Raw genomic sequence first — 25015 nt, 5'->3', positions numbered from 1 at the left:
GGAAAGACAAGATGGGAAAAATCATGACAGAATGGGAGAAACCTCAGCACGTAAAGATCCACGGTATATTTTACGACAGAGATTATGAATTTAAAGCACGAGAGATAAAAATTTTGTGGTGGGGTTTTCAGTACTATTCATGAAGGCCATTTAAAAAAAAAAAAAAAGGCAGAAGAGGTCTTGAGGGGGATGGCATACATAAGAACTTTGGCAGCTACTGGACAGTGGCCTTTAGACTTGCCTCTCTCCTACACTAGTAACAGGCAAGTTGGTGAGTGGAGTCCATTGAACAGAGTGTTCCCAGCTGGTTTCTTTCAGGTTCAAAATCCCACCAGCCAAAGAACAGAAGAAGTGAGACTCAAATTTGTCTCCAAAGTTAGTTTGAGGACAGGGGGGAAGAAAATCTAATGAGCCACAAGACATGCCCAGGTCATTTGCAGCCTGCAGACACATTCAGGCAAGTATCAGTTGTGATAACAAAACAATTTGTCCCTTATTTAAAGAAAACAATCACATCCTGTGTGTCACTCTCTTTTGTAAACACTTGTATTACTGAAAGAGGCAAGAGGGGAGAGGGACAAACTGTTCAATGGGTAGTTTAATATGCACAAAGAGTAAAAAGTTAATCAGAGACACAAATCTCCTTTTGTGGGGAGGGGAGGGGGAAGGGGAGGGATTGTGCACAGAGGGGATGGTGGAGGGGATTGTGGATTTGTACTGGTTTTCTCTCTTTATTTGGGCCCTCACTATTGATCTTAATTTACCAGAAAGAATTTGCATCAGTGGATTTGCAGTTTGGTCACTGATCGCCTCAGAAGCCAGATGACTGAATGAATTTGGAGCAATTTACCCTCTCTCTCCTGGAACAAGTCTTTCCATACCGTGATGGAGGGGCACAGTGTGGGGAAGCCTGTACTGTATTTTTTGTGGTTAGCTAGAGGATTTAATTCTTCAGGGTTATCAGTCAGGCATTTTTTACCAGCACCAAATCCACTTGGAAGTTTAAGAGGGGAAAAGAAAGTAAGAATAGAAAAGAATCACCTGATAGTACTGCTTGACAAAGACACTGAAGTTCAGCTATAGAAATCGACTACTTCGATACAATACTAGGCAAGTGTCAAGAGAGCTCATATACCTTTAGATTTTTTCACACTCCCAGATTCCGAGACACTTAATGAACTCCCGGTCATCTCTTCACAGTCCTGGTCTAAAATTGCATTGCTGTTCCATTGTTGGCTGCTGTTATCCAAGTCCCACACATTATGGCTATTTTCCTCTAGGTCAGTTGCAGGTAGCATTTCCGAAGCAGATAGTGGTAGTTTTTTATTGGAGGGGACTTCTGTGGTAGACTCCCCCACCATGGAAGGAGCCGCCTCTTTACATGAGTCATCCATGGCTGCTGCATAGTCCATCATCAGTGCAGCTTCACTGTCCTGAGATAAGGAGGTCTGCCACAGTGAAAGAGACAAAAAAATAAAAAAAAATAAAAGACACTATTTGCTGGACAAACCAATCTCCACCACAAGGGTTTTATTCATTCTTTGCACCCTGTCTGCATTGCCCAGATACTGCCAGAAATCCACATTATTGCATATTCTCTTTGCTCCTTTTCTTAGAGCACAGAGCTAAATCAAATTTGGCTTTAACAAAATGATTTGGGCTTGATTTAAAAAAAAAAAAAAATTAAAAAAAAATCCACTGCAGTAATCACTACTGGTCAGTAGAAGACCTTCCTTTGCAAGTAAGCATCTGTGTGGAAGGAACTAAAAAGGTATCAACTTCCAGAAAAATCTAAGCTTTGGTTAAAGAGAAAGAAAGAAAAAAAAAACAAGGTTTTAGGACCTTATGGTGGCAAAGGAACCTTTATGAAAGTCTGCTAAATGCAAGTCTATGTAGTGCCATCATCCCCATTTTGCAGACAGTTTCAATGCTGCTGCTCCCAGCTTTCACACCAACGCAGCACAGTGCAGACAGACAAGGGTCATGTCAGCTTGCACTGCTTCTCCTCAGAATCCTTCAAGTAGCTGTGAAAAAATGACAAAACAGCAGTAAAATTTCACTGCCCGGCAGCTTGGAAAAGTGAGAAGCAGCAGAGGCCTTGGAGCTATTCGGTAGGGAGAATGAACAAGATGGGGGTTGGGGGAGAGCAGCCAGGTGGCTATATGAGGATAGGGAACATAAAGAGACAAAAAGCTTCTTTTCTTTTCCAGCAGCCAGAGAGAGTAGTGGGGCTTTAAAAAGAACAAAACAACAACAACAACAAAAAAACACGACCTCTTTTACAGGGAGCTCGGTCTGAAAGATTAAGCCCCCATGCCCTGTCTAGGGACTATAGCTTGGTAGGAATTCCAACACCATCTCTTGGACTCGCAGCTGGAATTTTCACCAGGCTGCTGAGTCTGGACAGGTCTTCCCCAACTCCAACCACAGCTCCACCTCCCAAGATAACAGCCTCTATCTAGTAAAGTTAGTCATCTGGCTAAATTGTGTCTGATTAACTCTCTGCTTTTAGGCTTAACTTGCAACACTTAATTTCTGAAGCAACAAGGATATAAAACCCAGCTTCTGCAAAAACTGTCAAATGGGAGAGAGTAGAGTGCGTGTTCAAGTATCATACTCAGCAAAGCAAAGCGTCTCTTCAGTGTCGCACATTAAATACATGTGTGATTTTGAACTCTACCTTGGACACTCCTGATATGATAATGGTGCTTTTCTTTCTTGGAGATTTCAGCTTCTGCTTTGCAGACTCACTTAACTGTCGAATGGCTGCTTCAGCAACTGGATCAGTGCCATTCAACACCAGCAGCTCTGAAAAGAAAGGAAAGTGCTTTAAGATAAAAAGTATGCAAGGGTTTAAGTGCTGAGCAAAGCATAAGAGGAGGAAAAGGAAGACAGCTTGAATTTTAAACACAAAAATATACAGATCTACAGAAATCATGGAACTAAACACCACATGAACCAAGTATAAGCCAAATGATCATTTTACTATTAGTTTCCATTCCATGCCCACATCCTTCCTGTGTATCCTGGAATAGGTATATCATTCACTCTTCCAAGATTGTACATGAAGCTTCAGAGTCTCTCTGGGCATAGAATAATAGAATCATAGAACTGGAAGGGACCTTGATGGGTCATCTAGTCCAGTCCCCTGAGCTCATGGCAGGACTAAGTATTACCTGCTCAGTGGTCCCCAAACTTTTCACAGTTGCCCCGCCCCCACCCCCACTTGAGCCAGGGACAGGACACGGACAGGGTAAGGAGGCCAAGGCTGAGGGCAGATTTGGGGCCAGGAACGGAGCCACAGCCAGGGGCCAAGGCTGGGGTCAGGAGTGGAAGCCACGGTTGGGCTGCAGTCGGGGGCTGTGATAAATGAAGGCGGGGGGGGGGGGGGAGAAGGTAGCTCCCTTTTATGGACACCCAGCCAGCTAGTAGCTATAAAATCCTGTTAAGTAGCTGTTCTCTAATTGCTCTACCCGTAAAGTCTCACTGCTATGCATAGGTAAAAGGCAGTGAGTGGGCACCTGGCCAAAAGAGCGAATGGGAAGGCTAGAACATTTTAAAATTGAAAAACGACTCCCCTTTTATCTGTCTGTGGTTGTTCTCCAGTGGAGAGGTGGACAGGGCAGCAGCTATCCTGTAAGAAGCTTGGGCCAGGTATGAAAAAAAATCATCAGTATCATATCTAGAAAGTACTCATTTAAAAACCCAGATATGTAAGTAGATCAGGAAATGTCTAGGAAGACGCAATTAGGTTTATCCCTTTTATTTCTTTATGGCTTGTGGATTCCTGTGCTAACCCCAAGTGCTTTTGTTTTGCTGGTAACCTTTAAGCTGGACCTCAAGAAAGCTATTCTTGGTGCTTAATACTTGTAGTGCTCTTTTAAGATCTAGCAATAGCCTGAATTACCAGATGTACTTCCTTCATTTTTAAAAAAAATAAAATAAAATTTACCTTTAAGGGCAGAATTGGATTTCTGTGTCTTAAGAGGTTGGTGTACACATTGTTTAATTAGCTGGTGGAACAGCTGATTTCCCTTGCCCCTCCCCCCCCCTCAGCTCTTCCCGGGGCGGGGGGGGTGGGGTTGAAAGGGTTTGAGGGTACCCCCACAGGAAGTAATTCCCAAGTGCGCCTTCCTGGGCTCTCAAAGGGGTTCTGCACTTGAGTGGTAGCAGCATCTACCAATCCCAAGGTCAGAGAAAAGCTGTAACCTTGGGAGTTTAATACAAGCCTGGAGCGGAAAGTATTAATTTTTAGAATCCTTGCCGGCCCCCACCTTCTGTACTCGAAGTGCCAGAGTGGGGAATGAGCCTTGACAGGGGCCAAGGCTGCAGCGGGGACAGAGCAGGGCTTGGCTGTGCTCCCTCACCACCCCCTGTGGGAGCTAGCCCAGCCCCCCTCCCCCAAAGGTTCCTCCATGCCCCCCTGGGGGGGAGGGGAGAGAGCGCCCCACAGTTTGAGGTCCCCTGATCTAGACCATCCCTAACAGGTGTTTGCGTAACCTGGTCTCAAAAATCTCCAGTGATGGAGATTCCACAACCTCCTGAGGCAATCTATTCCAGTGCTTAACCATCCTGACAATTAGGAAGCTTTTCCTAATGTCCAACCTAAACCGTCCTTACTGCAATTTAAGCCCATTGCTTCTTGTCCTATCTCCAGCAGTTAAGGAGAACAATTTTTCTCCCTCCTCCTTGTAACAACCGTTTATGTACTTGAAAACTTATGTCCCTTCTGTCTTCTATTCTCCACACTAAACAAATCCAATTTTTTCAATGTTTTCTAGACATTTAATCATTTCTTTGCTCTTTTCTGGACTTTCTCCAATTTGTCCACATCTTTCCTGAAATGTGGCTCCCAGAACTGGACACAATACTCTAGTTGAGGCCTAATCAGCGTGGAATAGAGTGGAAGAATTACTTCTCATGTCTTGCTTACAAGACTCCTGCTAATACATCCCAGAATGATGTTTGCTTTATTTGCAACAGTGTTACATTGTTCACTCATTTAGCTTGTGATCCACTCTGACCCCTAGATCCTTTTCTGCAGTTCTCCTTCCAAAGCAGTCGTTCCCCATTTTGTATGTGTGCAACTGATTGTTCCTTCCTAAGTGGAGTACTTTGCATTTGTCCTTATTGAATTTCATCTTATTTACTTCAGACCATTTCTCCAGTTTGTCCAGATCATTTTGAATTTTAATCCTATTCTCCAAAGCACTTGCAACCACTCCCAGCTTGATATCATCTGCAAACTTTATAAAAGTGTACTCCTATGCCATTATCAAAATCATTGATGATGATCTTGAACAGAACTGCCCAGAACTGATCCCTGCGGGCAATGTTCCCTCTATTTTCTCCATCCACGTGTGGAATGAATTTTGTTATGTGCACCAATATCAAGGTAATGTGCGGATGTGTGCCACCAGTGGAAACAAAAAAACCTAGGTATAATTTTTTTTTTTTTTTAAAGTTACCATAGGGATAATTACTCCAGCCAGGACAGGTTAGGCATTTTAGAACTCACTACTACTCAAATAATTAAATTTAAGCATGAGAGAAATAAAGTTATGAAATGCACAGACCAGTCAAAAAACTAAAAGAATAAAATTACAGAGAATATGTGCACATTTCAGGAAGTACCAAGAAGTAACAACAACAAAAGTATGTGTTGGGAGGTAAGTGTGAAAGCGAGAGAGAGAGAGAGAGAGTGTGTGTGTGTGTGTGTGTGTGTACGTACACGTACACTGTCTCTTTAAGGCACTCACTAGAAGGCTCAGACCACAGCAGCTGCCAGCAGCTCTACTGCTCCTATGCCCTGTCCCCTCTCCCCTGCTCTGTGGGGATGGCCTAAATGGGCCGGGGGGAGGTGGACACCCTGACATCAGTGCCTCTCCTTCTCCCACCCTCCCCAGTTCTGCATAGCAAGCAGGAGGGTCCCAGGAGCAGCTGGGGGAAGGAGCAACGCGGCTGCAGAACAGTATGGAGGGGCACCTGAACACACACTGCCATGTGTGGTTCTGCTAATCAAGTGCGTGGCACCCAATTCACTCCTGGACTGCCACACGACCACGCAGCTCAGAGGGAACATAGCTTGCGAGACCCCAATCGATATGCTCTTCAAGCTTGACTGTGAACCAATGATAACTACTCTCTGGAAATGGTTTATGCACCCACCTTATAATAGCTCCATCTAGGTTGTATTTCCCTGGATTGTTTATGAGAAGATCATGCGAGACAGTATCAAAAGCCTTACTAAAGTCAATATATACCATGTCTACCGCTTCCCCCATCCACAAGATTTGTTACCCTGCCAAAGAAAGCTATCAGGTTGGTTTAAATGTTACAAATGAAGTAACCAAATAGACCTTAAAGAGGCCTACGCGAAAAACAAACAAAAAATATATTTAAAGTAATCTGCATGAACTCCAGTCCCTGCATTGATGTACAACAGCCTACCTACCATGGATCTTTATCCTTGGGCCAGCAGAACATCATCATCCAGCAAACCCTCCGTCTGTTTCAGGAACTGTGTGAACTGGCTCCAGAGAGCGTGCCGTGTGCTCTAATCTCTACCCCAAAGGAGCAGTAAACTCCACAGCATGTGCCATTTAAAGATGACATAATGAGTCTCTACAATTATTAATTTCCATGATACTATAGTTCCAAGAAGGGAGTGATGTTCACTGTGACACAAGGAGTGAAGGACACAAGGACTGTGGATAAAGGAATTTTTTTTTTCCTTTGAAGTGCATTTTGACTATTTTCAGATTGCAGGAAGACATCCACAAGACCATATAAATAAGGACACCGAAGATTCAAAATATGGAGGGGGGAAAAAAAAAAAGTGTTTGCACTTATATACACTTGAAAGGTTTGGGTCTATATTTAAAATACATGAAAAAGCATATGTAACCACATGCCAAAAGTGAATACAAGAAGAACGGTTCTACCACCATCACTACCTAGTATTTTAAACACATTTCATCTTCTATCTACTGGGTGATTTACAAAAGGTAGAGAAGCAGGCACAGTGAGGATACACGAGTTGCTTAAGGTCACAAAGTGAGTCAGTGGCAGAGCTAGAAGAGAATCCAGTCTTCTGACTTCCGTAGGCCATCTTTCTCTTCCTCTAATTTAGACACAAGGGAGCGCACCTCCTCTGACAGGAGGACTCAGCAGCAGTCCCACTCACAGGGCTTTTGTGCACTGTCCCCTCCGGTGGAAGAAGTTTAGGAATTGTGGATTAGGGAATCTTTGCACCTTCCTAATCCCATGGAGCCCAGGGATGTGTAGGAAAGAGATATTCAGTTGACAAGTAAAGAGGAGCCAACCTGGCTGCTGCTCCATTAGCTTCCCTTCTCTCCTAACAGCACAGCTCCTTGGCAGATTTTCAGGAAGTTAGGAATTAGTTACACACAGACTTCTACACTAACTGTAATATTTGCTAACAAATGCTAGGATACCTGCCAGAAGGCATTAAGGCAAAGGTCCTGCTGTTAATTTAATGTTTTAGGATAATCTATGGCATAGGAGAGAAAAAGGGATATAGATACAGGCTTTGGAAGTTTCTCTCTTACCTGTATCCGAAGAGGATAACACTTTGCTGACCGGAGCACCTTGACAATGGATTGCTTGAACTGAGAAATCTTTTTCAATCACCTTCACTTTAGCTGGCGTTTTCACAGGAGAATCTGAGAAGCAAGTTTCTCATTTATTATCTCTTACCTAGATACTCTGGTGATGGGTATTTTAGAAATGTGTATAACAAAAATAATGGGCATCTGAAAAAGTGCTTTTACGGACACAAATTAGCATTTGAAAAAACCTGTCTAGTATAATTCTGAACAAAAGTTCTGTCACTGGTAAATGCCAAATCTTCAGTCTTAAAATGAGCTCATTTTTCTGTTTATAATTTTGATTTTAAAACATTCTAGACAAAAGAGCCACGTAAATAAAACTTTTTTTAGTTTGTACAATGATTTGACGACTGTAACTCATATCTACATTTACACATACACAAAATTTTAAGAGGGTTTTAAATTTTGTGCCTGTCACAGAAGGGCTAACACCACTAGTTACAGCAAGGCACAGTCTGGACCAGCACTGGACAAGCTTCCTCCCACAACACTGCCAATCCACTTTAGAGATAGTTATAGCGATCAGAATTAGAAAGAGCCAGTCAGGTCTGTACTAAGCACAGACTCTGGCAGTCTCATCAAGTTGTATGGTAGTGTTGTAATTTGGACAAGCATCCACCAGAAGCCAAACTCATTTCCATTGTGATTTAAGCCAAAAAGTCTAATATTATAAATAAAGTGTAGACATTATTGAGTGCTCTGAGAGCAACAACAACTAAGCTAAGGTAAGCGTCACAGGGAGCTCTTGGTGCTGACTAGCAGAATATTATATGGTGTTAAAGGGATTCCCCTGAGCTGGGTATCTGCATAATAATTCACCGAAGGGTGGTATGTGAGGTCTCTACCAAGAGTTGGTAGCCCACTGGTCATCATAATCATTGAGAAATGTATGTGCAGATAATAATTAAAGGAGTTATGTATTTATACTGAAAATAATGTTTTTCAGGTCTTGGAGTTAAGGGAGGTCACCAGGAGGTGACATACCTCAGAAATATTCCCTTCATGCAGGAGGTAATTAACACCTACCTCCCTGTCTGTCCTATTGTGTATTGTAAGCGGTCAGGTTGCACTCTATAGGATTTTATGAAAATATGCTAATGAGTGTGAATATAATATAACTGGAATATACTTCATGCAAAAGGTCTCTTGTAAGGTATCTTTACAAAGCTTATAATCTACTGAATGTGGTCATCCTAATTGTATGTATGCATCATTCTTGTATCTGAAACTAGAAATATGAAATATAACTCTGAGGGCATATTATAATTATGCAAAGTGTGGGCCATTAATGGTGGTTTGGAATCGTGATGGCTCCCATTAACCAGGACAATTGACTGTAGACGGCTCTGTTTACTTGTAAGTCTTCCTGTATACATGTGTGCAATGAAGTCTTACAGTGACATGTGATCATGTCACCTGAACTGGAATCCATCTTTAACCTGGTGTTTTTCCATGTAGAAGGAGGGGTGGGAACCCAGAGAGGGACAAAGGACTCCCGCCTTATGCAAAAGATATATAAGGGGGTGGAACAGAACAAAGGAGGCTGCAGTCATGAGAAATCCCCTAGCTACCACCTGAGCTGGATCCAGGACTGTACCAGGGGAAAGGATTGTGCCCAGACTAGGAAGGCGTTCAGTCTGTGAAAAGCTTATTGAAATATCTTTGAGGGTGAGATTTTATCTGTATTCAGTTTTCTTACTGTATTAGGCTTAGACTTGCATGTTTTATTTTATTTTGCTTGATAATTCACTTTGTTCTGTCTCTTTTTGTATTCAATAAAATCACTTTTTACTTAATTAACCCAGAGTATGTATTAATACCTGGGGGGCCAAACAGCTGTGCATATCTCTCTATCAGTGTTATAGACCGCAAACAATTTATGAGTTTACCCTGTATAAGTTTTATACAGGGTAAAACAGATTTATTTGGGGTTTGGACCCTGTTGGGAGTTGGGTATCTGAGTGCTGGAGATAGGAGCACTTAAGCTGTTTTCAGTTAAGCCTGCAGCTTGTGGGGGACATGGTTCAGACTTGGATCTGTGTTTGCAGCAGGCAAGTGTGTCTGGCTCAAACCAGGCAAGGGACTGAAGTCCCAAGCTGGCAGGGAAAACAGGCTCAGAGCTAGTCTAGGCACATCAGGTGGCATTCCCAAAGGGGTTTCTGTGATCCAACCCGCCACATATGCCTCATGCTGTAGGCCTGTTTGTAGACTCAGTCCAAATTGAGACATTGTGAAATTGAAGAGAGGAAATCTACAGGAAGAAACAGTAGGGGGTGTCCTGTTTATGAATAAAGACCAAGGACCGGTTTGGTTTATCCTGAGCCAGGTCTACAGGTACAGACCTGTATCGGTACAACTATCTCACTCAGAAGCAGGAAGAATCCACTCCCCTGAGAGATATAGTTATACCAACCTAACTCCTCGTGCAGACAGTGCTAGGCTGACAGGAGAGCTTCTCCCGCGGACACAGCTACTGCTGCGCAGGGAGGTGGATTAACTCCACTGACAGGAGATGCTCTCCAAGCGGTGTAGTAGCATCTTCGTTAAAGCATTACAGTGGCGCAGCTGCATGAGCACTGTACAGGAACACAAGCCCTTGGAGTGCAAAAAAACACACCGAATTCTTCAGGTAGGCGGCAAACTGACAGCATACAGGTCTCATGAAAGAAAAGAGTCAGTCAAAGCCTGTCTGGCTGTAAAGTGCTGCATGGATTTTGGATGAGCAATATTTTATTATTAGACACGAGAGGATCTTGTTAAATAAGTCCCGTCTCCAAACTGAGAGAGTTATGATTCTGTTTTATATGTAATCATTTGTTTATAATACTTCTCCTTGCTACTACCTGAATCTCTATACTTAGTTAAATAAACTTAGATAGATATGATCTCAGCATAAACCTAAGTGCTGTGTGTTTGGCAGAGCGGCGATCTGAGGTGGAAGTGGTAAGATGGCATATACTGCTTTTTTGGGAGAAACGGATTTGTGCATACTGCAAGCAACCAGTGGACCAGGGGCTGGCCGCTCCAGGGAGATGCTCAGAGGTTTTAGCGATAGACACAGTCCAATCCCTGATCAGCAGAGTACCAGCGGTGCCTGTGAGGCCTAGAGGGGACGGCTTATGTTGCCCGTGGCCAGCAGAGTTAGGAAGCTGACCCCAGCCAGGCACAGACAAGGCTTCTTCATGCTAAAGGCAGGGGGTAGCGAGGTGCCTCTCAACCTCAGGTTACCCCTGGGAAGCAACACCACGTAATCAAACTGTTTAATAAGGAGGATCCCCTTCAGGTGTGAATGGTAGCTTAGAACAACACCAATCCATACTAAAGAGTTGGGGGCAGAGGAGATAAACAGATCAAGAAATAAAGAAGTCAGAAGTTAATAGTTTTAAAGCTATGAAGTGAGCTGTAGCTCACAAAAGCTTATGCTAAAATAAATTGGTTAGTCTCTCAGGTGCCACAAGTACTCCTTTTCTTTTTGCGAATACAGACTAACACGGCTGCTACTCTGAAACCTTTCATATAGGTATTATCATTTAACATATATCCTCTTGTGGGTATGTATGCATATGAGGATGTGGGAGGGATAAACTGGGTGGAAAAAAGCGGGTGACTCCACATTTTCTTCCCTTCCCCCACGACCAACAACAAAAGTAATTACACTGTGCTTCAAGAAAGCATTATGGATGTTAAAGCAAGGTACCCCCACAATTTCAATTTCTGCTTTGGTAATTCTGTCCTGTGTCTTTTGCACTTGGTCTATTTTTTTTTCAAGTTTTCTATACATGACAAAAAAATCTGACATGTCATAAGAGCGTCTACATTAGCAGCTTGTTGCGTGATTGTAGACGATCATGTGCCATCTTTTTGCAAGGGCAGACGGAAAGATGATCACCTTGACAGGGTGCAAGAAACGCTCCAAATACAATGGATTTATATATTAATAGCAGCATCATACTATCTACTCTACCCCACTCAGAGATTCATGTTTTCAAAGGGAATACTCAACACACACACACACACCCCAAAGAGAAACACCTAACATTCACAGTACCAAGCAAAGGAAGTCATGATCATTTCTCACCTTACTTACCAGGAGGCTGATTCTGCTCCCACTGAAGTCATTGGCAAGACTTTCATTGACTTCAGTGGGGCAGGATCTGGCTTCACGCAAAAGAAATATTTTATCCAAGACTACACTAAAAACAAAAAACCCCTCCCCCCCACACCTAAATAGATCTAGACAATGTTCTTTTTTCTTTCCCTGTCCCCCATTGGAACTATACTACTAAAAACCAGCACAAACAAACAATCTTGGATTTGCATTTTGAAGTTTCACTGATATCCTCACCTGGGCTCAGTGCAGAAGGTTTCCCTTCGAGTCGAGGTTTGGTTTTCACAGCAGTGACAGTAGTGACTACAGTCCCACAAGGCATTACGGTGCACTCCTTTTCTATTTTTGTGGCAGGAAGTTGAGCAGGAACTTGCCAGGATTTTGACTCATTAGGTTCCACGTAAGAGAACTAGAAAGAGAAAAATTGGTAATTAAAGTAATAATTACACCTTGAAAGGAAAGAGACACCACTTTGAAACAGCAGCTGGAATTGTAGAGCAGACTAGATCAAAGCACACTGACGAGTTGTTAGTGCATGTTAGCAAGGTACCCACAGACCTTTAAGCATACACCAGGGTAGTGTGGGGCAGACAAACCCCAGCTTGCCACGAACTAAGTGTTCATGTAGACAAGCCCTTAGAAGACCCAAATTATTCCTTAAAGCTTTGCCCATAACAGTCACAGCTTTTGCTTTAAGTAGGTAGGGTACGATTCACTGTTTGACTGCACCTTATGCAGTCACTTACACAAGTACAAAGTGAGTTCACAACACTACCATTTTGATTACGTAGCATAACACACAGTTGGCACTTCTGTAAATTGTTATAAAACATGCAGGCAACAGCGTTTTGGGCCTGTATTCTTAAAATGGACAATCTGAAATCAAAAAGTCAACCATAAACTAAGAATGTGATACCTCTGCATTGATCGATCCTAACACAGGGCTATGGCTGTTGGACCTGCTCTTCAGTGCAAAGCTTTGTTGTCCAGAAGGCTGTTTCCTGAACAAGTCTAAAGGTACAGTTGCCCATGCTGAAAAAGAACCTAAAATAAATGAAAGTGACATAGTAAGGTCTTGTCTGAGCTGTTAATATCGTTGAAGTTATTTTGAAAAGGTGCAAAGCAGAAGCCATTGCTACTTCAAACTGCTGAGGCACCTAACATTGCAAGACATTATCTCTTCAGCACAATAAGGTATTTACTTTATAAAGAGACAGGATTATTTGCAGAGAAAATTTTTGAAGGATCTATAGTTCTTGAAGGCTAGGTTTTTATAATAGTTATAACACTGCTTGACAGAAAAGAAGGCAGATACTTAATCACGAATAGTTCAGCTATTTTTTTTTTTTAAATAATTTTTCCTCTGCATCCTGGACACATGGAGGAAAAAAAATAAACAAACCTCTAGAGATTCTGAACACTGATTAAACTGTTCAAAAGACAGTCCAGCTGAATTCTTTCATTTTCTCCTCTATTGCCCTTGTCTTGTATTTCGTAGAGGGTGCTCCCTGGATTCATTTTGGATTGGCATAGCCAACTAAGAGTACTTCCTTGTGTGGGTCTTAGAGTACAAGTTTAGATTCTCTCTCTGATATCTTATAGTTATGTTAAAGAATTCTATTGTTAACAAAATTAACACAATGCTAAAACTTTGTTATGCAGGTCCATGTGCAAAATCTTAGCCCCTTTCATCTTAATGGGAGTTTTGCCACCGATTTCAATGGAGTCAGGATTTCACGCCACTAAGTATTAAGAAGTCAGGATTTCCATATTTCAGAGCGACAAGCATTTATGATTCTCCTTACTGTTGTGCTAGAGCTTAGCTTCTTCAACTGACATAGAAAGACCCTTTTAGATTAGTCTACTATAAAAGACGCTCACAACACGGACACCCCTTCTATCCAATAAGCCCCAGCCCACGCGAATGTTCACCGTGAGAAGGGAGAGCCATTATTCGTCAGTGTTGCTATCGATTTTACATGGAAGGCACTCAGATGCCATGGTAAAAAGCAGCAATATAAAACTCTACGATAGATGGACCTACATTAAAGTTAGATGACTGCCAGCATTTCCCACATTCCTCTTACTAAGATTTAACAACCACTACCACCACATATCCAACTAAATATTACTTTTTCAGAAATTTTAAGTCTGTTATTTTATATTTATTGTTAGACTCTTAAGCAAGTCAAATAAAAGTAATAAAAATGTGCCATTAATGGTGTATGGTATGTGTAGTGGTTGACATCTTGAAAGACTATTATTAAAGACACCTGGGCAGGACAGATTTTTTGTAGGTAAGTGATAATACATACTTTTCCCCCTTACTGAGAGGTGTTATTAGGATATGGCTCTACATTAGAGCGGTGTGAAACTTTTTTATTTTTTTTGCCATTTCATTCATTTCCATCCTCCACATCTCTGTAAATATGTTTGACACAATGGCTATTTTCCCCCTCACATTTGTTTGCTGAGAAAAAAAAGTTACTGATACACAACCATTTCTCCCCCAAAACTGGCTTATTTCCACTTAAAAATCTGTGGCCCAACAGAGCTTTTAAAAACAGCCCCAATTACCAAAAGTGTAATGAAATTCAAAACTCACTCACCCTTGCATGGTTTTATGATAGTTTTGTAATTCCTTTTTGCCAACCTTGAATTTCAAAACACATTCTGTGTGACTAACATAGCACTTTAAGTTATTAAATATGGCGTACATAAGTTATATTGGATAAGGGCTTAGTTAATAGGTAGGAGGCAGAAAAAAAAAAAAGTCTGCTCTTCTCCTGACCAAGTAGAGAGTTACTCTGCAACAGAAACATCCTTTCTTGTAAGTAGGGATAAGGAGCTCTAAGCTGGGATGGTAGAATCAGGTATAGTAGCGTACAATTCCCTATAGTCAAAGTTTGATTATACATAAGTGGGATTATGTGCTTGGAAACAGCCAGTTTGGGGCAGAAAGGAAGTCAGGATTTCTTTCTATTCATTCACTCAGAAGCGATGGATGTATTTTTCTTCTCTGGTACAAGAAGTTTTATAAACACAAGACTATTCAGAGTTGTTAAGCAGTTCCATACACAAGTGGCACAAGAGTTTGTTTCTGGGCTATGGTAAGCAGTCAAACTTTTGCACTCTGTGTAGAAGTGCAGCACTGTTCTGCTGACCTGCCAAACAGAAAGTGGGTCTCATAAGCCCATTCAGGAACATTAAACATGGGAAGTCTAAGGCAAGAGAATATTAGAGGGTGGAACCATAAAAAACAACAGCCAAGCTCAAGACAGCACTCAGACTCAAGTCTGGTTTGTACATTCAGTCCTGCCTTAGGGCTTTGTTAAAGAATAAAGCAAAACCCAAGAATATGGAAAAGCATTTGCACAATGTCATCCCTCGTGTCAATGTTTGGGGACAGAAGGAAACAGCGAAAAACCCATACCCACTTTGCAACAGGAGGTCATCTAAAACTGCCACTGGAGTTAGCCTTTGATCTTTAATTTAAGTAGCTAAGCCCTAAAGCAGAACTGGGCTTACAAACATTTAAAAAAAAAAAAAAAAAAAAAAAAGAGGCAACCCAGGAAGAATTTCAGAATTAATTTTTTTTTTTAAATGGTCCAAGCCAGCAAAACTCCTGACTCCTCTTTCTAGGGCTTTCTTTCCCCAGCGACTATCAGCCTTCTTTGTTCCTGGAGTTATTGAAGCGTACCTGATCTGGCTACCAAGGTTAGCCAGCAGAACAGGTCTACATTAACTACCAACTTCTGACAGCTTCTTACATGATCTTATTCAACTGTGTAAACAAGAGAGGATTTGTTTCAAGATCTCAGTAATGCCCATGAGTGGACCATGCAAAAGAATTCAGTTGCAGTACTTACTATCCAATTTCCCACCTTCCAAGATCTGCAGTTGTAACTCTTTTGATTTGGCATTTAATTCACTGTGGAATAAATAAAATGATGTCAAGCCTTCAAAGAGTTTTCATTCCTTCTCCAGTTATTGTACTGGGAATGTTTCTCACCTCTTCATTTTAAAATTACTCTTTACACAAGGCTTTATATTTTGTCTCACACCTTGTATTAGCATATTGCACCACACAATGCAGTTTTATTGTTCAGCCAGTGGAAAGTGTTAGACAGCATTTACAGCACCCTGCCTTTCAAATACTGGAGAGAAAATGTGTGCCACTTCTTGAACTCAATTAACTTAAGGGAAGGGAATGCTGGGGGGGAGCCTAACCTTGGATCTATCTAGCTTCCTCACTAGATTTAGGATTGCTGAAACATTTCCATTATAAGAGTGCCTTTTTTCAGTTGGTTATAAACTTTGCCTTTCAGGATGAAGTTTTCCATGTCTGTTCTCTACCAGAAGACTGAGAAACAATTCCTTCTGCGTACAGCTGAGACAACAATTACTCCCAAATTCATAAGTCCGACAATGGAATAGATCCAGTGGTCTATTAAAAGTGGAGGTGCATCCTGCCAATGTAAGATTTTTAACAAGGGAGGTAAATATTAAATTTAAATAAATAGTTTTCTGGCATAGATATCTGACCACTGACTGTGAAACTTCCTGATTTAAAAATCATTGGTGCTTCCCCCTTGTATTTTCTCTAAAAAGGGTCCATGTTACGGTATTTTGGCACAAAGGTAGACTGAAGGGACACTGTAAGAGGATAAGAGTAAAGAACCACTTGCTACATGACATGACCAACACGAATCATTAGACGCAACTGCTTTGGTACAACCTGTGGTGCTTGATGCAATAGACAAAAAAGACAAACAAAAACACCACACCCAAATCTATCGGCTGGGCTGTTAAAGCATATGGATATTGTGACATTTCCTCTAAACTTTATACTATTCCTTCTGCAATAGGTATAAGAGTTCAATGGAGAACTTTAATATTGGAAACATGTTTTAACACTATGCTTCTATTCAGGTGGGAACTTTCTCAGTGTTGAGCCGCAGGAGACTTCCAAGGAAGACACAGGGCGCAGCAGGAAGGGCAGTGGTGTTGACAATTCAGTAGGTGGTACTCTTCCTATTGAGCCAATGCCCCAGCCTGCTGCTAGGGACAGTGGTCCTGAAAGTGTTTTCTTTTGGAGGTGAGGGAAGATGTACAACCAAGGCTAGGTCTACATTAGCACTTTCGTCGGTCAAACTTTTGTCAGTCAGGGGTGTGAAATAAACCACCTCGCAGGGGGTGGTTTTATTTTGTCGGCGGGAGAGCTCTCTCCTGCTGACGAAGAGTGGCTACACTGCGTACCTTACAGTGGCACTGCTGCCGCTGTAAGGTGTGCAGTGCAGACATAGACCAAATCCTGACTACTTATTGTTAAAGATCTCATAGGACTTTGCAAACTTATCTACCTTAGGCCATCTAGAGCACCCATCACCATGGAAAGCATACCATAACTGTGGTGTAATGGCCAAATTTCAGTTAAAATAGTCATCCCACTCACCTGAACTCCCCCTGCACTTTTAGCTGTAGAAGAATACTCTTTCCACTTCCTATCCTAAAACATAGGGTAGCGGCTGCTGTGCAGCGTGGAACAGATATTCTGTTCCACTAACAGATGGCTGAAGCCATCTGCAAATACAGTATACGAAGTTGGTAAAGCACTTAGCATCTTTCATCTTGAAATATCTCAATCCAGCTGGTTTATTTCTATTACTAATGCAAATGAGTTGCATCATGCTCATTCCAGCAATGGGGTGGCAAAGAATCACATCGTCCTGGCAGAGTGTCTAGTCTGTGGCCTACAGCACAGTACACACAGCAGCACCTCTTTTCCTCACTTATTAGGACAACCTGCTTCTGCCTCCTCCCTTCCTTTTAGCCAGTCAAGTAAGAAGCCTCTGGCCCCATCAGTGGCTTCCTCCTAAGCACTGAAGCGGATAGTGATCACCTAAGCAGCTGCTGTGTCAGAGTACTGTCAGACAGCAGCTTTATCCAAACTGTCTGTATTCTCTTTTTCCATTCCCACCCCACAGCATATCAGTCTGTGACCTCCACTTACAATATAACTGTACCAGATGCCCTTTTAAAGGCTAAGCCTTGGTCTGCACTACATAGTTAGGTTGACATAAGGCAGCTTATGTCAGTGTTTCCATTACAGTCTTGCTCCCGCTGTTGCACGTGCTCTACTACACCAATATAATAAGTCCTACACCAGGGGTCGGCAACCTTTCAGAAGTGGTGTGCCGAGTCTTCATTTATTCACTCTAATTTAAGGCTGCGCGTGCCAGTAATACATTTTAACGTTTTTAAACGGTCTCTTTCTATAAGTCTTTAATATATAACTAAACTATTGTTGTATGTAAAGTAAATAAGGTTTTAAAAATGTTTAAGAAGCTTCATTTAAAAATTAAATTAAAATGCAGAGGCCCCGGACCGGTGGCCAGGACCCGGACAGTACGAGTGCCACTGAAAAAATCAGCTCGTGTGCCGCCTTTGGCACGCGTACCATAGGTTGCCTACCCCTGTCCTACACCTTGGAGGTGGAATTATGTCAGCGTAGTTAGGGCGACACAGTGTCTGTGTAGACACCATGTGCCTTATGTCGGCTGTCTTGTCAATTTCACAGCTCAGCTGGAACTGTGAATTGACAAGAAAGCCGGCTCCCCAGTCCTGCTGCCAGGTCTCTGCTCCAAGCGAGGCTGTCACCCAGGCGCCTGGCTTAGGCTGCTGCCCAGGATCCCCACTGGGAGCACGGCAACCGACTGGACTCAGGGCATGGGTCTCCTTTCCAGAGGTGAGAAGCCCCATGTGGCATCCCCTCACTCCCAGGTGGGAGCAGGGAGCAGCTGGGCTCCCAGCAGGGAGCTGCGTGGAGCTGCGAGCCCTGGCTCTCAGAACGCCCACACTACCCCTCTTCAGTAGGCGGAAGCACTCATAGCGAGGACGCAAACCACTGACAATAGGAGGGTAGGGTGGACATCAGCCACCACAGTAATTACTGTGATTGCTGTAAGCTGACCTAACATAGGTCGACTTAAGATTGTGGTGTAGGCATGCCCTTAATTACATGCCGCCATCCATTTCTGTGAGAAACTACACATCTATACTTCCCCAATCCCAGGCCCAACAATCCTCAATTAAAAGTAAAAATGACTGAAATCCATGTTAACACTCGCTATAACTCAGTACCAGAAAATTGCTTTAAAAACCACAGTTATGCCCTGCCAGTGTCAAATCACAATAGGATACGTTCAAAACACAGTTCCTCTTCCAACATCTTATATAAATTGAGACTGTAAAAACATTTAATAGAAAATGTTATGTGGGTGGTTACTTACAAGATGAAATCCTCTTTCCAAGAGAGGATAGTGCCATTTTTGGCTACAGAGCTGGAAAATTTCTGCAGAGGATCATTCAACTTAGTTATACACACTGGATTTATGCTGCCTGTATTGGGAAAGGAAAGGAACAAATATCCAACTGTTGACTTCAAATCATCAATAAGTGTATTTTCTCAAGAGAAATAGGAGACACCTTTTTGCTTAGGCCACTGAGGGGGAAAAAAAAAAAAAAAAAACCACCCCACACGCTAGCATTATTCCTTCCTCCTACCCCTTTTTGTTTGTACTATATTAATATCTGGTCAAGATTGGGGCATCGTTGCCCTATGTGCTGTATAAACATACTGAAAAACAATCCAGGGCCCAAAGACCTTGGTCTTTAATTTAAAGACCAAGAGCTATGAGTGTCAGTGTAACAAAATCACGAGAGCTAGAGAGAGGAGGAGGGTAATAACGATAGGAAATGTAGTTATCAAGAGAAGTTATGGGAACAGCTACATGGTTTCAAGTCACTTAAAACAAAAATTGGATAAATATTTGAAGTCCTTAGTGATTGTCTATCTAGCTGTTTCTTGAGGAACTACTATTTCTTGTGGTAACAGATATTGACCGCCATATTGTTAATGAACAATGGATTTACAGACTGCTATTTTTACAGAGATCATGCCAGTCAAGAGCATTGCTCTACTAATGCAGATATGTGTACTAACAAGTTGAAGGTAAAAAAAAGTGAATAATTTTTTACTGTTATTCCAAGTAGGAACAGTTGGTATTATTTATAGCTTCTAAAAACCACATTAAAAAAAAGTAGTAAATTTTACAGTGCCAAAAGTCACTATTTTTCATATTTGGGGCTCTGGAGAAGGACAACAGGCAAGAACATATACAAATCTGCACTGAGGTTTGTGCACAGAAATAGACAAAGTTATATATATAAAAAAAAATTACACACACACAAAATTTGCTATATTAGATCAATCTAAGATGTGTGTTACCTGAACCCCATACACACAAAAGACCTACATAAAAACACATGTAGAGCCTACTAGCAAAGTAATTGTAAACATTGGTTATTTACCAGCTAGAACTCACTATACAAACTCATACAGGCATAGTAATGTGGCAAAACCCTATTATGGACAGGTTAAAAATTCATGTTTTAGCCTATGTAGAAACATAGGCAAAGAAACCAGCTATGCTGGTTAATCAATCATGCTACAGAGGGCTCCAACAACACGGTTAGACTCAGCTTAGTCCTGCCTACAAATGGCGAAAACAAACTATGATCCAATAACAGTCACTTAAGAAAAAAAAAAATCCCTAAGCCTGGCAGTGCTAAGGATTCACCCCAGTCACAGCAGCGAGCCAAACCCAAGCACAGGGTTTAAAGACTGTTGAATTCTGGCCTATTTACACTACAAAAGTCATAGAGACCAAGATTGCACCCCACCTGAACCACTTCAAAAGGGGCATCTGTTTGTTTGTTAAGTAACTAGCAATTCTGGATGCTCAGCCTGAGGCATGTTAAAAGAGTTTCAGAAAGTTCCTATCACCCATACGGGGGGGGCGGGGGGGGGGGAATCTACATTAAAAAAACCAAACACCCTTTTGAAAGGCCTCAAGTTGAGCACACATAAAATTGAGGCACTCAAAGGTCACTGATCAGACACTTAAAATCATAGCATATCGGGGTTGGAAGGGACCTCAGGAGGTCGTCTAGTCCAACCCCCTGCTCAAAGCAGGACCAATCCCCCACTAAATCATCCCAGCCAGGGCTTTGTCAAGTCTGACCTTAAAAACCTCTAAGGAAGGAGATTCCACCACCTCCCTAGGTAACCCATTCCAGTGCTTCACCACCCTCCTAGTGAAAAAGTTTTTCCTAATATCCAACCTAAACCTCCCCCACTTCTGAAAAGTTTAGTTGGTGCTCTAGGCCTGGAGCAATGAAGCAGGCGCGCTTGATCATGAAGAAGCTTAGACGCTTAAAAGACAGGTCGAAAGCTTACGCCCCAAACATAAGCAGCACAACTTGCTTTAATGGGCAGTGACTTCCTGCTTGGCTTCATGCTCCATGTGCCCCAATGACTGTTTTTTTGGAAAAAAGTAGGTCTTTCTTCAATAAAGTATCCCTGCCCTGAATAAACGTCTCATGGAGGGTTCTAGTGTTAACAAATTACCGAGAGCACAGCTAAACCAGTGTCATACCAAGTAATATTCAACCAGATAGAAAATACCGTGAGTTGGATTATAACACCTATGTTCAGAGGGCTTATGTTGAGTCATCCGTTGTTAAGCAGAGCTTCCAAATGACTTAAAGTGGAAAGTTGTATTAAGAAGTGACAGTACAACAAGGGTATTTCAAGGAGTTTTACTTCCTTTTGTTGCCTCTCCTCTCCCCCAAATGTGACGTTTCAGACCATACTTTCTTGGAAATCTCTGGACATAATTCATATTGGGCCATATCCAACCCCTTCCCACCAACAGACTTGCAGGTGAGGGGCCCTGACTGAGGAAAAAGGACTCTAAGGAGGTTTCCTTTAGAGTTCCCTCAACGCCCCTAACAGAATGATCACCCCCACCTCACATACACACAGAACTGAACACAACCAGTGTACTGTATTCTATGTCCACCTCTTCCCACACCACCCCGAGGACTGTGCATCTCTTGCCAAAGGACAGGGCCATCTCTAGTGAAATCCTATGCCTTCACACTGGCAGCAGGGCCCTCTGCTCCTTGGCAGTGCAACTCCATTATAGCCATCTTATCAATGACTTCATTTCTGCTGCCTTAGAACACCTCACCCCCCTTAATTGCAAGGGTGCTTCATGGTACCTAGCAGTGCTACAAACCAGTTTATTGACCGTAGTTTTCTGGGGGCGTAGAACGAGAGTGTCATGATGTGCACAGTGCATAACCCCTCTTGGTTTGAAATAGCCCAAAACTGGTGACCTGGGCAAGCTGCAAAGGAATCTGCTCCATGGGGTTTTGGGGGAGGGCTGAGGGTCCGCTTCCAACAATAATGGCAGGATGGAAAGGAGCTTGGCAGGATTACTTTTTGGAATAATTAAGTAGTGCTTCTGGGGTTTTGTTTTGTTACAGTATTACATGCCAGGACACCTAGCTTTGTGCATGAGTCTTTTAATTATTTAAATTAAAATAAATTCAGTTATTCCACCCCACCTACAGGTTCTTGGAAGTGGAGAGGACAGAGAGGAAGAAGGCCCACCAGTGCCACAGAGGCAGCAGATCAGAAGGAGGAGTTATCTGATCCATTCATTGTATTTTGTTGTGTCTGAAAGTATGACCACTACAGGTTTAGAGTCACCCTCCTTACAGCTTTGAAGCAGAATATCTGTCGGCTTTAGCTTTTGTTTTACCTGCAGCACTGTGATCAGTCAGTGTGGCTACAATGTTCTTCACTAGTAGTTTTAGCTCATGAACCCTGGGAGGTTTCGGAGGGCTGGTGCCCTGGGGGAGAGTTCTTATGTTTTGTATATTCTGTGAAAAGGAAACAAGACATAAGGGATCATCTATATAAAATATGGAATATGTTGTATGCTCACACAGATCAACATGGTAAAAGTCATTTGATATTCAAAATTACAGGGCAGCATTAGCAACAAAGTAGTCACCTAGGAATTCTAAGGTCAAATCCTCCTGTACCCGAGGCTATGTATTTTAAAGTGTTCCCCTATGGTTTCTGATCAAATAGCACATTATTAGCCTTGCAGTTCATTCACGGGATCATGAGTGTCCTCTAACCAGACATAATATTAACAGAAAGCAGGTTGAAAAAATGATTTAAATGCATACAAGACTTACCTGTACCTCCTTTATTATATCTGTAGGTTTTGTACTCAAGATTACAGATGGTGAAACTAAACTAATTAGATTCTGGAAAACATCTCTGAACGGCTCAGATATTGCACATGTCTCAGCCATCTGGCCCTAGTAGGAGAGAAAAAAAGAATCATGCTTCTAATTAATCAGGAGAATAAACATTAATGCAGAAATTCACTGGACAGCTGACTGTGCAGTTTACCACTATATCATAAAGCAAATGTAAGAATGAGAGCAGGTCTAGCGCCAATAGCCAGACATACAGAAATGTCAGACAAATAGTCACTTGATCTTAGTTATTAAAAACAAAAAACCCACATTCACAACATATGCATTATAATATCATGCAGTTCTGAAAGAGAAATGGAAAGGGTAGAGCCATTACTCACCTCAAAAAGAACCTGTGTCATGATTTCATACATATTTGTTATGCTGTTAAAGCTCTTTTACCACCTCGGCAACACCAGGATAGCAATACAGTACACAGAGACAGCAGGTCAGATTATCAGTCTAGTACCTTTGACTTCTATGGAATATGCTGATTTCAACTAGCTGAAATTTGGCAACTTCCATTCAGCACACAATGATCATTATGGTACTCCTTAAGCCCAAACCTCAACCATGCCTAAAATAGTTCTGTATGAATATTCATGTAGCTCCAGTCAGGAAACTTCAGCTACCATTCCCATCCCCTCTTGCCATCCAAGAAATGCTTTCCAGATATTGATAGTTCATTGCAGCATTCATTCATGCTCTGTCCTTTATATTACAGGCATCAAAATGCATTGCAAAATTTTGCTTATACATGGTAGCTTTAAGGTTATTTACAAAGCGCATCAGTGCGGTAACTGTTTGCTTGCCAGTGATCTGATAAAGGAGGTTTACTTTTAGCTATAATCAATCAGTGGCAGCATGCTATTCTATGCTTCAGTTTTCTTCAACAGTTGGAATTGAGAGGATATTTAATTAAATTATTGCACATAGACAGCAATTAGGAAATTCAAGAGCACTGGAAGTGGTCCAGGGAGAATCTAGAAGAGGTTCAATTTTTAATGTACAGAGATGGAGACACTGCATAGACCTACATGACAGAGAATACCTATAGATGAAAATATATAGAGGAGTGTCTCAAACTGACATCTCATTTAGAAAGATTACACTGTTACAGACCATAACTTTTAAAGGAATGGAGCCAATTTACAGAGTCTTATATGAAACATTCATGTCTCCTGATTCTTACAGTAAGATGGAAAGAGTATCCTGATGTGTGCTGTGGTCAGGTGGGAATGCACAGCCATTTTGTACGCAATCGGAGGACTCACATTCTCTGGCAACAAGTTAGAGACCAAAAAATGGATATTAACTAGGCCCTGTTGCAGAAGCCAAGTTATTTAGCTGCATTCCTGGCAGAAATATCCCAACAACTCACTAGCGCAACTCAAGATGATCATCACAATGGGGATGAAAGGCCTAATCCTGGCAGATGATGAGTGTCTCCTGAAACATTCTGACTGAGCTCCATCAGCTCTCAACAACTTTGATGAGAGCCAGGAATGCTCAGCACATCACAGGATTGACCACTTCATTTTGCAAACCTACACTGTGTTTTAGAACTAGCACAAGTTAATGCGATATTCCTGCACTGGTGCAAGTGACAACCAAATCTTCACCACAGGCCTAATAAATTTAAAGTCAGTGGTCAAGAAGGGACTCTAACTTGTGGAGGGGTAGTATTAGGTGTGTTTGAACAATCCCAATCTGCAATGTATATAAATCTTGTTTCACTACCCGCTTTATGATGTCACACTCTGAAGATGTATAGGTTTCAGAGTAACAGCCGTGTTAGTCTGTATCCGCAAAAAGAAAAGGAGGACTTGTGGCACCTTAGAGACTAACAAATTTAGATGCATCCGATGAAGTAAGCTGTAGCTCACGAAAGCTTATGCTCAAATAAATTTGTTAGCCTCTAAGGTGCCACAAGTCCTCCTTTTCTTTTTGAAGATGTATAGATATTGTTCATATAAAGCACCCTCCAACCTTATTTTTCTCATGTTGTACTGCAGCTTCTCTCTTGTAACCTACTTAAGGGGCCATATTTCTATAAGTTGCATGTTGTTGTGATCCAATATTTTAAAAAATA

The 25015-nt window shown here is 41.9% G+C and overlaps 1 protein-coding gene across 5 annotated transcripts in view; it reads right to left on the bottom strand.

The window, feature by feature from the left end:
* Nucleotides 1-25015, bottom strand: part of C2CD2 (C2 calcium dependent domain containing 2) — a 54909-nt gene that overhangs the window by 9664 nt on the left and 20230 nt on the right. For 3 of the 5 annotated variants that reach the window (XM_037903573.2, XM_043538185.1, XM_043538184.1), the window contains 9 exons: nucleotides 22858-22983; nucleotides 22413-22533; nucleotides 19032-19140; nucleotides 15609-15670; nucleotides 12656-12783; nucleotides 11977-12148; nucleotides 7572-7685; nucleotides 2681-2808; nucleotides 1136-1448 (listed from right to left, as the gene is read on the bottom strand). In XM_037903573.2, the coding sequence (XP_037759501.1) occupies nucleotides 1136-1448; nucleotides 2681-2808; nucleotides 7572-7685; nucleotides 11977-12148; nucleotides 12656-12783; nucleotides 15609-15670; nucleotides 19032-19140; nucleotides 22413-22533; nucleotides 22858-22983 (1273 nt within the window). The remainder of the gene's footprint in view (nucleotides 1-1135; nucleotides 1449-2680; nucleotides 2809-7571; nucleotides 7686-11976; nucleotides 12149-12655; nucleotides 12784-15608; nucleotides 15671-19031; nucleotides 19141-22412; nucleotides 22534-22857; nucleotides 22984-25015) is intronic. The other 2 variants (XM_043538186.1, XM_037903579.2) reach the window with 1 other exon arrangement.

This window comes from Chelonia mydas, chromosome 1 (assembly GCF_015237465.2).
Source record: "Chelonia mydas isolate rCheMyd1 chromosome 1, rCheMyd1.pri.v2, whole genome shotgun sequence".
Classification (NCBI taxonomy): Eukaryota; Metazoa; Chordata; order Testudines; family Cheloniidae; genus Chelonia; species Chelonia mydas.
The sequence above is the reverse complement of the archived record's forward strand: the minus strand, read 5'-3'. Positions and strand labels throughout refer to the sequence as shown.